The sequence below is a fragment of the Crocodylus porosus genome, unplaced genomic scaffold, assembly GCF_001723895.1.
Source record: "Crocodylus porosus isolate Cpor-Errol unplaced genomic scaffold, CroPor_comp1, whole genome shotgun sequence".
Classification (NCBI taxonomy): Eukaryota; Metazoa; Chordata; order Crocodylia; family Crocodylidae; genus Crocodylus; species Crocodylus porosus.
The window spans coordinates 157,335,911-157,348,654 of record NW_017728886.1 but is presented as its reverse complement, the minus strand read 5'-3'; the positions used below and the strand labels follow the sequence as shown (position 1 = coordinate 157,348,654).

The 12,744-nt window shown below is 43.0% G+C and overlaps 1 protein-coding gene across 4 annotated transcripts in view; it reads left to right on the top strand.

Annotated features, from left to right (window-relative positions):
- Positions 1 to 12,744, top strand: part of KIF13A (kinesin family member 13A) — a 196,184-nt gene that overhangs the window by 172,866 nt on the left and 10,574 nt on the right. For 2 of the 4 annotated variants that reach the window (XM_019543816.1, XM_019543809.1), the window contains 6 exons: positions 472 to 624; positions 1,058 to 1,135; positions 1,783 to 1,830; positions 5,029 to 5,140; positions 6,144 to 6,295; positions 6,781 to 6,885. In XM_019543816.1, the coding sequence (XP_019399361.1) occupies positions 472 to 624; positions 1,058 to 1,135; positions 1,783 to 1,830; positions 5,029 to 5,140; positions 6,144 to 6,295; positions 6,781 to 6,885 (648 nt within the window). The remainder of the gene's footprint in view (positions 1 to 471; positions 625 to 1,057; positions 1,136 to 1,782; positions 1,831 to 5,028; positions 5,141 to 6,143; positions 6,296 to 6,780; positions 6,886 to 12,744) is intronic. The other 2 variants (XM_019543831.1, XM_019543823.1) reach the window with 1 other exon arrangement.

Below are 12,744 nucleotides of genomic sequence, written 5' to 3'. Positions count from 1 at the left end.
TCAAGAGTAAATTGGATGCTTATCTTGCTGGGATCCTATGACCCCAGCTGACTTCCTGCCCTTTGGGCAGGGGGCTGGACTCAATGATCTCCCGAGGCCCCTTCCAGCCCTAATGTCTATGAAATCTATGAAATTTTCATAGTTGTATTTACAAGTTAGTCTATGAAAATTTTTCAGAATATTTGAAAATCAAGAAAGAAGTTGTTGTAGTTATTAAACAGTTAACCCAAACCATATGAAGCATCAGATAATGCATTCACAGTTGGTGGAAAATTGAGTCGATAATGAAACAATAGAGCTTGGCCTTCCTTTCGTATCTAGACAGATACAGATCAGTCTCAATTCCATGCAAGGAGTATTGATATGGTTTATTTCCCCAAGATTGAGACAGTCTAAATAAATAAATCATGCTGTATTCAGATCAACAGGTGTTTAAAAATCTATTTTAAAACATGCCATTTATAATTTTAGGCTACAGAGGAAATTGAAGATCGTGAGACCCTGGCTCTGATGGCTGCAAGAAGTCAGAATGAGGGTACATCTGATGGTGAAACTTACATTGAGAAATATACGCGGGGAGTGTTGCAAGTAGAGAACATTCTGAGCCTGGAACGGCTAAGACAGGCAAGGAAAAGAAATTTAGTGCAACTTTTAAAACTCTGGGAGAGGGGAACGGATTTTTTTGGAGCTTTTAGTGTGTTTAAAATCATTGAAGAGCTTGGGGACAAAAACTGCTGATATCTAGACTTTTTTGTAGAATGCTATTTCAGTAAAACAGAAATGAAATAACTATCGCAGCACTGTTAGTCAAAACCTAAAGAAGAAATCTAAACCTGATAGATGTGTTCACAGAGTTTTTGTGTGGGTGTGTGTGCGCATGCATAACTTTTGTAATTTAAGCTGTTCAAACACCAGCTCCATTTTCACATGGTTTTCTCAACTGTCCTTGAAATGGGCCCTCCCATGACTGTTGACTTAGTATAAGGAGATCCTTAAATAAATGGTCCAGCCTTTATATCAGTATATCTTTCCATGTCCCCATTCTGTCGGCACACAGGCAGTCACAGTCAAAGAAGCACTCTCCAACAAGGCAAGGCATATGCGGAGGAGTATCAGCACACCAAATGTCCACAATGTAAGGAAACTTTTCATTTGATAAGCTATTGTAAGAGTCAATTTTTTCTGTGCTTAATTTGCAGCATGGCAAAATGAATCCTGGCTACTATCATACTCACTGTCTGTGAATTCTGAGCTAGCACTAATACAACATGCAAAAAAATCGTATGAAGAAGTATGGAGCAGGGTGATAATTTATTAACCAAAACAATCACTTGCGTAATCTAAATTAAGTCTCTCTCTCTCTCTCTCTCTCTTTTTTTTTTTTTTTTAGAGTAAGATATACAATGCTGGTTTTGAGCCCAAAATTTACCTAAACTTTTATAAAAGATGCCCCTGCATTATATTGTGGTATGATCCAAACAGTCTAGGTTTTAATGCTTTCAGTTTTAAATAACGGTTTCATTGTATTTTCCCCCGTTTGGGTTGTTTTTTAAATTGCTGCAACATCTAGAAGGCTTTTGTTTATATGTATTTTCCTCATTCTCCTATGCAGTAGAATCAGGATCTGGTATTTACATTGATGTGCTTCTAACAGCATTGTTTAGACGCATAAAACATGAGGTTTTTGGGGAGGTCAGACTACATGATATTTTTGGCCCTTCCTACCATGTTCTGTGAACACAGGATGACCTTAGTCATGACCATTCATTATTTTTTTTCTAGGTATCCTCTAGCCGATTAGATCTTTCTGGTTGTGATGAGGATGAAAAGGTATGTGAATGCAGATATTAAAAAAACTCTGAAGTCTGTTATTTTTCTTTAAAAACAAAAAAACCCCAACCCAAAATATCATCAACAAAGAAATGCTTCCTCTTTTTGAATCGTGAATACAGGAAAATCAAAAGACTTGTTTTCATTAGGTATGTTTTAACAGTTTGGCTGATAGTGATGTGTATGTTAATTACAGCAGAATTTTCTAATTGATAGGAGGGAATAGGAAAGCTGTAGGAAAAACTAGAACATACTTTTTGCATAGGAGCTGTCCAACATGACGTGCACAGTAAAACCCAGATCATTCATATCTGGGTGGCTTGCAGCTCACTCAATTGGCAGCAGGCTGCCAAAGTAAACATGAGCCACTTATGCATTTGCCATGGCTTTTATTTCAAAGGGTGCTGCTGCTGGAGTTTATCAGTGGTCCATGCATCTAATCAGCTAATCAGAGAAGCAGCACCCTTTGAAATAAAAACTGCGGTAAAGAGCTGGAGCAACTCAGTAGTTCCGTGCAACTGTTCTCATCTTCACAGGGGGCTAGGAATCTAAATTTTTGTAGCATCTCGGTTCTACAAGTGAAAGCCTTGCCCCGTACTGTGGATGAAACGATTCTGTACTTAAAATGGCTGTTGCCGCCATTATTCTAGTGCAGTTTCTCGTACTGAGATTGATGGTGTTCTTTTACCCCCATCTGTGTCATTTGGGAGAATAAGTAGGGAATAGTCTCTAGAATACTTTCATAGTGAGCGCAGGAGATTTTTATACCATTTCTACTATTGTCTTAGGTTAACTGCTTAATATTCTGTCTGTCTGCTGTATGCATGTATCTCAAAGGAAAGTGTAAAGGGATAATAAAATTAGAAATGATAAAATGCCTCCAAAGAGAATGTTAAGGGCCTTCAACAAAAGATGAGTATTTCCCAAGAAATAGCTCTACCACCCTTGTACCTGCCAGGCAAACATGTTTTAACTCTTCTAAATCTATTTCAGATGCAAAGGGGACTAAATAATTCAACACCCTTGGCCAGGGAGGAAAAGGATATGTTGATGACATGTGTCCATTAGAGACTCTAAATCTATGGAGACATGAATGGGTTACCCCATGGAAAGTCAGCCCCTCCCAATTAAAAACAACAACAAAAACAAGTGTGAATAAGTTATGTGGTCCCTAGAAGCAGTAGTGATAGATTTGCACCTGGATGGATCAGGGACAGGTTTCTCAAAGACCTCTGTCAGACGTGCAGGTAAAGGCACAATGGGATCTGCTGCAAGGTCCACACAGTTGCACTTCCTGCCATGCTACACGTGCGTAGCAGGAAGCATGACTGTGGGATCAAGCATCAAATTCCATCATGCCTTATTGCCATTCCATCATGCCTTATTGCGAGTGCTGAAGGAGCCTGGGATCATAATCCCACGCTCCCCCTGAACCAGCAAGTAGCAAGCTTCTGCTGCTAGGAGTCCCCCTCAACAGACAGGGCTTCCAGCCATAGGGGTGCATCTGGCCACATGTTCAATTAAAGGCATAATAGGAACCAGCCACAAAGTTATTACGTATTTTTTGTGGAATAATATTGTGGTTTATACCTCATTTTATCTTACCATTAATTGATTGAATGTGTGGCCAGGTCCAATTTAAGATTAACTTGGTCAGTCACATCTTAAGTGTAACATGTGGCAGGGGCCATGCTTTCAAGTGCCTGCTTTTCCTTGCGAAGACTAGTTTCTCATACTTTCAGGTGCATGGTCTCCTCCTCATTTGGGCACAGCTACCACACTCCAGGTTTATGCTGTGAGCTTTACCTCTTTACTTATTGTCCACAGCTTGAGAGAATGCTGCAAATAATGTTTCCCTCTCCCATCCCAAGGGTTGGGCTGTCTTAGCGGAGTAGAACTTATCCAGAACTGTCTAGGAAAGAATGACATTTAAGTAATAGTGATGTGCTGTTTGTTATTTTAGCTATGGTCTCTTATGTTCCTAATGACTAACAAATGCTTTGTTCTGCAAAGCTGTGGCTTTGTTATTCTTCAATTTTTTGGTTATAAAACTCCAACAAAGAAGACTTCCACATAGAGCCACATCAGTTTGGTCCTATTGAAGGACTCATAGTGACAGACAGGGATGCTGATTAGGGCTGTGCGAAGCTTTGGTTGCTGATTTGATTCGGTGGAGATTCAGCCCGACTTGGTGGCTGAATATGAATCAAATCAGGAGATTCTTTAATCTCTCTGAATCGAATGGGAACCCTCTGAATCAACTTAGAAAAATTTGATGATTCAGACATAGACACAGCTTTAAATGTTTTTTTGCATATGTCAAGGTACCAGGCAGGTCATGAATGCTGTGATGCTGGGGCAGATGGAGCATCCCACGGGACTCTGGGGGGCTCCCAGTACACTCGGCAGCAGACCTGGAAGTGGACCAGAAGCTTGGCGACTGGTGCCTTCTGGGTCTGGAGCGGTACCTGGGTTCCCTCCATAGCTGATCACCAAGGCAAGGGGGCCCCCCTATGGACTCGGTGCCAGACCCGGAATTGGACCGGAAGTACTTTTGGTCTACTTCTGGGTTCACTGCCAAGCACATGTGGGGTTCCCCCATGCTCCTGTGGGACATTCCATCTGCCCCAGCATCTCAGCATTCACAAGCTGTGCCTGGTACCTCAGGGTATGTAGAAAAAACATTGAAAGCTGTGTCTATGACCAAATCGCTGATTTTTTCCGAATCAGCATCGAATCTTCAGATTCGGATTTGGCCGAATCGAATTGGGGACAGTGATCCAAACCAATTAATCAAATTACTGTCCCCGATTCAGGCTAATCCGAATCCAAATCAAATACGGCCCGCTTCGCACACCCCTAGTGCTGATCCCTAGAGACCCAGTCTAAGAGTGGCAAAGTCAGAGAACTTCCCTTAGGGTGAAGTGGAGGCCCAGAGCCTTAAAGAGAAAGTGAACTCCCAAGAGACTGCAGAGGGCATAGGGCTTAGCACATCTTGTGATCCATGAAAGCTGTTATAATTAGAAGGAAAAAAATATCCCCATCCATACTAAACAGGGAAAGCAAGCTACAGCTTTGCAGGGGAAAAAACCCCTTTCATATAATGTATGCATGTGAGATTGATTAAGCTTTGCTTAAACCAATAGCAAAGTTAATTAATTTCTTCTTGCTTGTCTTTATTAATGTTGTCTCCCTTAGGGTTGGTCTGAAAGCCACCTGGATGCATCGGACTGTGCTTCTAGTTATCAAGATATATCATGTTACGGTACTTTACCCAGGGATTCCCCTCGCAGAAGTAAAGATGGTAGTGGTAAGACTCTCAGAACTACACAGATATATTTTTAAATGATTCTTAGGACAACATGCAAAGCATTGTAATGTGAGACCGAAAATAAAACACAAAGTTTAAAGTCCTGTCAGTTGTTTCACCTGAGCGTGGACATTCAAAAAGCCCAAGGTGGAATTGATTTAAGTTGCACAGTTTTCTGTAAGAGGCATAGTTTAGATCAGTAGCAAACAAAACACACACATTTGCCTTTTGGTTGGGGGAGTCGGCTACAAATGTTAGACCAGGTTGTGCCATTTTTAAACCAGTGTATGTGCCGAACCTCTGTTCTGTTATGGGTATAGACTGGTTTCTAATAACGTATACTGGTAAAAATGTAATGTCTAGTTTACTTTAACCTGGATTATATGGGGAAAGGGTTCTTTTCAGAACAGACTCCACAGAGTTCATGGATACTTGCTTCTCCATGTGTCTATGCATATGTCATCAACAAATCATTTGCTTTAGGCCAAAATGTTGCAAGCTTTTATAGGTAATACAGACTGAGATTCCACTGAAACTGCAAACCAGGGCTGAGAGCTTCATGTACCCACAGCTGTCATTAATTTTCTTTGGCGTTACCTGAATTCTGCCCCAAAGAGTCTTGGTTCCAGTGCAAAGTGATACCAGGGGCAAGTCAGGGATGGTCCATGCACAGAAGGCAAGGTGCTGGCAGTTCTGATTTCAAGGAGAGAACACACAGAGCAACTGGAGAGGAAAGGGAAGAGTGGAGCTTCTGCACTGGCCTGGAGCTGTACATTGGATTGCTTCTCAAGTCAGCACAATTTCCCTCCTACCTCAGTACAGCTCTGCATCGGTCCATGCTTGGTCTGCTTGCAGAATTTCTACAACACGGCCCATAGTGTAACCACAAGACTTATGAATATAATGTTTCCCTTCTGTTACTACAAGTTATTTTCTCTGCACTTACATAGATAATGCAGTAGCTGCACAGAACTGATGTGTTGTGTTTTTGTTCTCCCCTTAGGTTGTATATCAGAGAATCCACATGCCTTAATGGCCAGCCCGTTTAAATCATTTTCTCCTCAGCCACCAAAATTTTTCAAACCCTTAATGCCTGTAAAAGAAGAGCATAAAAAAAAGACCCCCCTTGAAAGCCGCCCTCTGCTTAGCCAAGAGGTAATTTTATGAAAATAGCAAAATGCTGAGTTTTTGTGCATAAGCAGTAATTTGTGCATGCATCCACAGCACAAGAGCTTTGTGCTGGTATTGACTGGTGTGTGCTTTACTTCCTACTCTCTTGCCCGTTTCACTGTTTGGTAAGTATTTTTGTAGGGAGTGTGTGTTTCTTTTTTTCATTTGCATATTTTCTTTGCAAAAACCTTCCACTGAATGTTTATTTAATCTCCAAAGAAGTTGCAGTATTTTTGGTAAATGGTGTTTTAGGATAGTTGGAACACACTTTTTTTCCTAACCTGTAACTTCATTGGGAAAATTGCATGAATTTCTGTAACTGTTAACTTGAACCATGGTCCAGTGTATGGCCTGCCTGTATGTTTCCCTGTAAGATGCCCTAATGTCTTTCTAACTTGCCTGGCTTGAATACTGTATCCAGGTGCTAGTGTTGTCTTTGTGTGATGTGTTGTGTATCTTAACCTTTGCAGAGTATGCCCTCATCTCAGGTACATAACGCTGGCTGTGTTGTGCCTTCAGGAAGTAAAGCCAGCAGCATGTCAATAGAAAACAATAGCATACATGAAGAGAAGATTGTAAGTTTGTATTGGTTTCTGTCATAATGCCTGGTGGTGGGTTTATGGCTCTTTCACGGGCAATAATGCAACAACTTCAGGGAAAAAAAATCACTGTGTATTTGGTGTCTTTAATTTTCACTGGCTATTAGAATTTGCTGTTGCATGCTTGTGAATATAATTGATAATTTGCGGTAACTTAATTTATTTAATTACTTGTGTATCACTTATCGAGGCTAAATCAATTTTGTGCAATAAAATACTGCACAATCAGTGAACTAGATCAGATACTTCAGTAAAAGATGTTGAGCTCTTTCTAACATACCTGTGTATATTACACAGATTTTGTGACTATACATGAAAGTAAGAGGAATGATCCCATTTGATGTAAGTAGCCATGCATTTAATTATGGGTACATCTTGAAAGCTTCCGGTTGCCTGGCATTGAAGTGCAGTGGCTAAGTTAACATGCAGGTTAACACCATATATCAGGTTGTAGGTTCATTTCCCCTCCCCAGTCATTTGGTTAAACTCATTCTGCCCCTGTTAGTACTGCTTCTGTGAAAGTTTTGTCAACATTCATCTTGTGCCGTAGACATTTTTAAGGCTGTAGAACATGACTGTAAGCCCTTGCTTTAGTCTGAAACAGTATGAAAACTTAAGACCTGAAAATGTATTAAAAGCTCTATAAACCCTTGCCTATGTGCTCCCAAAATTCTTTCTATTCTGTAGGTTTTTGTATTGCAGTTCATAGTCGTTCATAAGGCTTGCTTTGTGTGGTTTGGTGGTTTAAGTGAAAGTTTGTAGGTTGTTATGCTGCAGTAGGCTGGCCCATTTGGTATTTACATTTGAAAACTGGCTGCAGTGCATGAGCAGTGGCTGTTTTTATTCCTTCATTGTGTTTTGTTTCCATATCTCTGTGTGAGTCAGCAATCAGTGTGTGTGAACTTCAGGCTGAGGACTCATACTGTAAAGAGAATAGGGGAAAAAATAGCTCACAATCTATTTAAAAATATGTCCTTAAGTCCTAAGGAAATTGAATTTACAAACATTCCCATAGCAACTACTCTACAATATAGGTCCCAGATCTAAAGTAACAACCCCTCCCCTTCCTTCCTTTACTCAGCAGCCACCCTGTGGCAGGGGTGCCATGGGGGATAACGTAAATGGCTGGCAGTGGTCACAAGTTCCAAGCAGATAGCAGAAGCACTCATGGTGTGGCCTGGTGAGATTGCAACAAATCTGCAAATACAGCTAAATACCTTGTCACAAAGACATGAAAAAGGAAAGGAAGCAGCCACCTGATCTAAGCAGAATCTTACAGGTCAAGCTGTATCAAATGATTCAGGCTTGGAAAGCAAATGAGGGCTCCCAAGCTAAGCTAAAGGTTTCAAAGATGGAGTAAGCCTGTTCCTAAACCAGGCAGGAGTATGTGTTTCAAGCAGGAGCAAACCTTTGACTAAGCTGGATTCTCAGGATAAACTCTGTTTTTGAACAGTTCAGGTTTCACAGCCCATCTGTGAAATTTCAGCTAATCTGGTCCTCCATCCTGAAGTGGAGTCTGTCAGTTATCAGCAAACATTATGGGAAGGGATCACTCCATGACATTCAGCATCATCCTGACGTAGTAGATTAACAGGGCCATGTACCTGGTATAAGCCTGGAAGCCCACAGTTTCAAAATAAATTGCTAAATGGCACCATGGGCTTGAAATAGTTGAGTGCAGCCTTGGATATACTGTATTTGCTCAATTCAAAGACTGGGTTTTTCCTCTCATATAACATGGAGAAAATACCCTTGTCTTGGAACTGAGTGCAAGGTAGTGGGGGGAAGGGGCTGCAGTTGCAGATCCAGACTCTGGGTTGGGGCCAGAGTTACAGCTGCTGTCTGCCCCCCCACTGACTTCCCTCATCTGCAGCCTCAGGCCTCCTGCTCCCTCCTCAGGCCTCCTGCCCCTGTATTCTCCCTTCCCTCCCCCCCCCACCCCACAGCTTCTGTCCCCTCCTACCTCCCTGCCAATAACCCTGGCTCTGGCTCCACTCCAGCCTGGGGCAGAGAGCAAACAAGCTCTGCCCCCAACCTGGCAATAGTATCAGCAGCAGTAGGGGTGTGGCAGCTCTGGCCCTGGCTCCTGGGCTTAGTTGGAACTGCTGCTGTTGCTACCCTGCCCAGCACTGGCTAGATCATGAAAGTGCTCTGTGCCCCAGGCTGGAGCAGACTCAGAGTCTGCCAAAGCAAAGGGAAGAGACTGGATGGGGAAGGGGCAGGCAGGAGGCAGAGTCTATGTGGAGGCGGAGGGAGATGGGGACCTGAAGCCTCGGGGGCCAGAGATTGCAGGGGAGGGTGGGGAGCAGAGTCTAGAGAAGAGAAGATACAAAACAGGATAGACATAGTGGGGGGTGAATGGAGGCAAGGTACGGGGTGGCGGGGGCAAAGGGAATACATCAAGCTGCTTGACTCCCACCACCTGTCCCCTGACTGCCTCCCCCTACTGCCTGCCCAGCCACCTGTTTCCTGCCATCTCACTACCACCTGCCCCACTGTTGCCTGCCACACTACTTTCTCTCCCACCACCTGCCCTTGCCACTGTTTTCCCTACTACAGTGGTGGGAGGGGTGGGAATGATGAATTTAGAACAGCCCTCCAATAATTAGATTATAGACATGGAAAATTCAGAGATTTGCGATCATTTTCCATGTCTAAAATTAATTTGGGAGGGAGGGGGATCTTAAATTCAGGGTCATCTTGAATTCAGGTAAATACAGTAATACTCAGCAACATCTTGCATGGAAATAACAAGGAGTAGAAATACCAAAATTAATAAATATGTATTTAGAAAATGGGCAAATGGTATTTTTAACTGGAGCAAGTGTTATGCATCTCTAAAATGGCCTTTATGTTATATGGTGGCTGACCTGTCTCGTCAGTGTCATTGTTCTATGGGAAGTTTTTCTTTCATAATGTTTTAAGAGATTTATAAAACAGAAGAATAGAATTTAAACCACAAACCAGAATATTGACATTATGGAGGTACTAAAACTCTAAACAACACTTGCCTTTTATAATGCTGTTTCAAAACATAAATGGTCTGACACATTTGTGTTTGCTGCAATACATGTGTGTAGTGGCATGAATTAAGTGCAGAATATTTGCATATTTTATGGTCTGACAAAGAATGTCTTGAATTTGAAAGCTTATCTAACTCTGCCCCAACTACACTGTTAGTCTGATAAAAGGTATCACCCTAAGAAAGCCTTGCCTCTGGCATAATTTCTGGACTTTCATAGCTATAACATCACTGCATATGATATGAGTATTTTTAAACTTTTTGTAATTATATCTCTAATCTTCTTGTTCCAGAAATTATCTCCATAGTGGGCAATAAACTTAGCGTTATGAAAATTTAATGTACTAGTGGTGTAATGAATGAAGTGCTTCTTTCTTGAAATTAGCAGTCCAGTAATCAAGAATCTAAAGGTTATTTAAGACCCATAGCTTAGGAACTGAGTGCTTTCAAATACTGGATTGATCTCTACTAAATGCTTAGTATGGGTACAGAAGGCTTTTCATATAGTAATATCCCAGAATTTCACTGTGCTGTCAGCTCTGATTGTCTCTGAATCCTTGTGCTTTTGCTGCCTTTCGTATTTATCTATTTACAGTCTTTTCTGCAGGCACATTCTTACCACCCTCAGTCAGGAGTCTTTTTTTGGTGTTAATGACTCGTTTGTCCCGAGACCAGTTGGCTGGTGCTTCTTTCCCAGGCAACCAGGGATTCTCTGGTTTTGGTTCTTCCTCTGGCCTTAGCTGTGTACAAGAGCTTCCTGCTGCTGCTCTGTTCTCTCCCAGAGAAGTGGGAAGGACCCTAAAAGCACCCTTTAATTCTTCACTTGTGCTTCCTGATAGTAAGATCCCAGAACAGTGTATGTATATATATGTGTGTTTTTCTTTTTTTATTGTTTTCCTTCCCTCACCATGTCTAGAAAAACACTGGAGTCTGCCTTTATTGTTTTGAGAAAAATACTAATCCTGTCCCTTTGGATTGTTATATAATCATAAAACTGTGGACAGTATGACACTACTTAGATAACATAGACACATTTTATGTTTTCATTAACCAGAGATACCCATATAGTGTAAAGTATGACATGTCAGGACTACAGATTTAACTTTGTATTTTTGAACTGTTGAAACTGTTACTTATTTCTCCGTGCTCAAATGTAAACACATAACATTTTGCTTTATTTCATATACTGCATGTTGTGTGACCAGGTAATGTCATGTGTGTTAGGAAGCTAAAGGAAACATTAACAGAGAAAAGCTAGGCAGGAGTTACGTAGGTTGAACTACTGGAAAAGGTTCTTTAGGGGATGAAGTTAGCAGTTACTGGGCATGTCTACATGTGGTTCCAGGGCCTGGGCTGGGAGATCCTTATTTTCTAGCCTGAGCTCTGTGATCCTGGGACCCAGGATCTCCCAGCTCAGGCCCTACAACCACAGAGCTCAGGCTGGAAGATGAGGATCCCCCAGCCTGGGCCCTCTACCGTGGAGCTTGGGCTGGAGAGAAGGCTCTCCAAGCCTGGGCCTTGCAACTGAGGGGCTCAGGATGGGAGATAAGGATTTCCCAGCTTGGGCCCTGCGATGGCGATTGCATAGCAGAGCTGGGAGCTCTATGTTGCCAGGGTAGGGGGACATTGGCAGCAGACAGCTCCCAGCAACAGGCAACCATCTCCTGTCCCCTGCTGCCCGGCTGACTGGGAGCACATTTGCACTTGATTGGAGGTCTACAGGTACCATAAGTAATTGAGAGTAAATCTGCTACTTGTATTTACAGGTAGCAAATCTATTTGAGATTAGAGCAAATTACTGCACAGTAAGCATCTGCACATGTAGATAGTGAAGCTTGCTTTACAGTAATATACTCTGGCAGGGTGGAGTTTCAGAACGCATGGGCATCGTGGGCACTGCCCACCCAGCCAGCACTCGCATGCGTGAAGGCACTACAATGAGCACAATGGTCTGAAGCACCATGGCGTGAAAGCCCCTCTGGCTGTAGTATGGGTAGTCCCTGTGGGACGGGCAAGTGATGGGGATGTGGGTCCCCATCCAGGGCCCTGATGCACTGGGGGAATCCCAGGGCATGGAACCCTGCTGCTACTGACGAGGGGTTGTGCACACAGAGCACTGTCCCCCCAGCCCATCGTGGAGAACAGTGCATGCCTCTAGGATGGCCTTCGCAGCAGTGGCCTTGCCCATCTCAAAGAGATGGCCAACATAGCGAAGGCTGCTAGGCATGGCAAGCTTCAGCAGGGCGAGGGCCAGCCGGGTGCCTGTGGGGAGGGGAGGCTGCATGGTAGTGTTCTGCCACTCTAGGTGTGACTGGAACTGCTCAAGTAGGTATCTGAAGATGACCCAGGTCATCCTGAATGCCTGGTGCCACTGCTGGTCAACCCAAGTCTGCTGGATGATGTGCAGCCGCCAGTCCTGGAACCCAGAGGTGGTGGGGCTGGAGGCCCAGGAGGGCAAAGGCAACCCTGATGGTGGTGTCCAACAGCACATCATTGGTATCATTGGCTCCCCGTGGTGGCAGCAGGGGTCCATTGCAGGGCTGCAGGAAGTAGCACCAGTTTGGTGCTAAGAGCAGCAAATCTGCTGCTAAGTCCTTGCATGTATAGACACCTACCAGGGAGCATTTGCTTTCGAGTAAACTGATCCCAGATCAAATGCAGTGTAATGTGCAAAAAGAGTGGTCTTTGTATAAAGTTTATCTTCTAGATGCCAATAAGCCCCAGCCAGCTATACATATCCCAGCACGCTTCAAAATATATTATGCTGCAGAGTCCAAAGTGGAGGTTACTACTCAATCTGAAGTTCTGTTTCT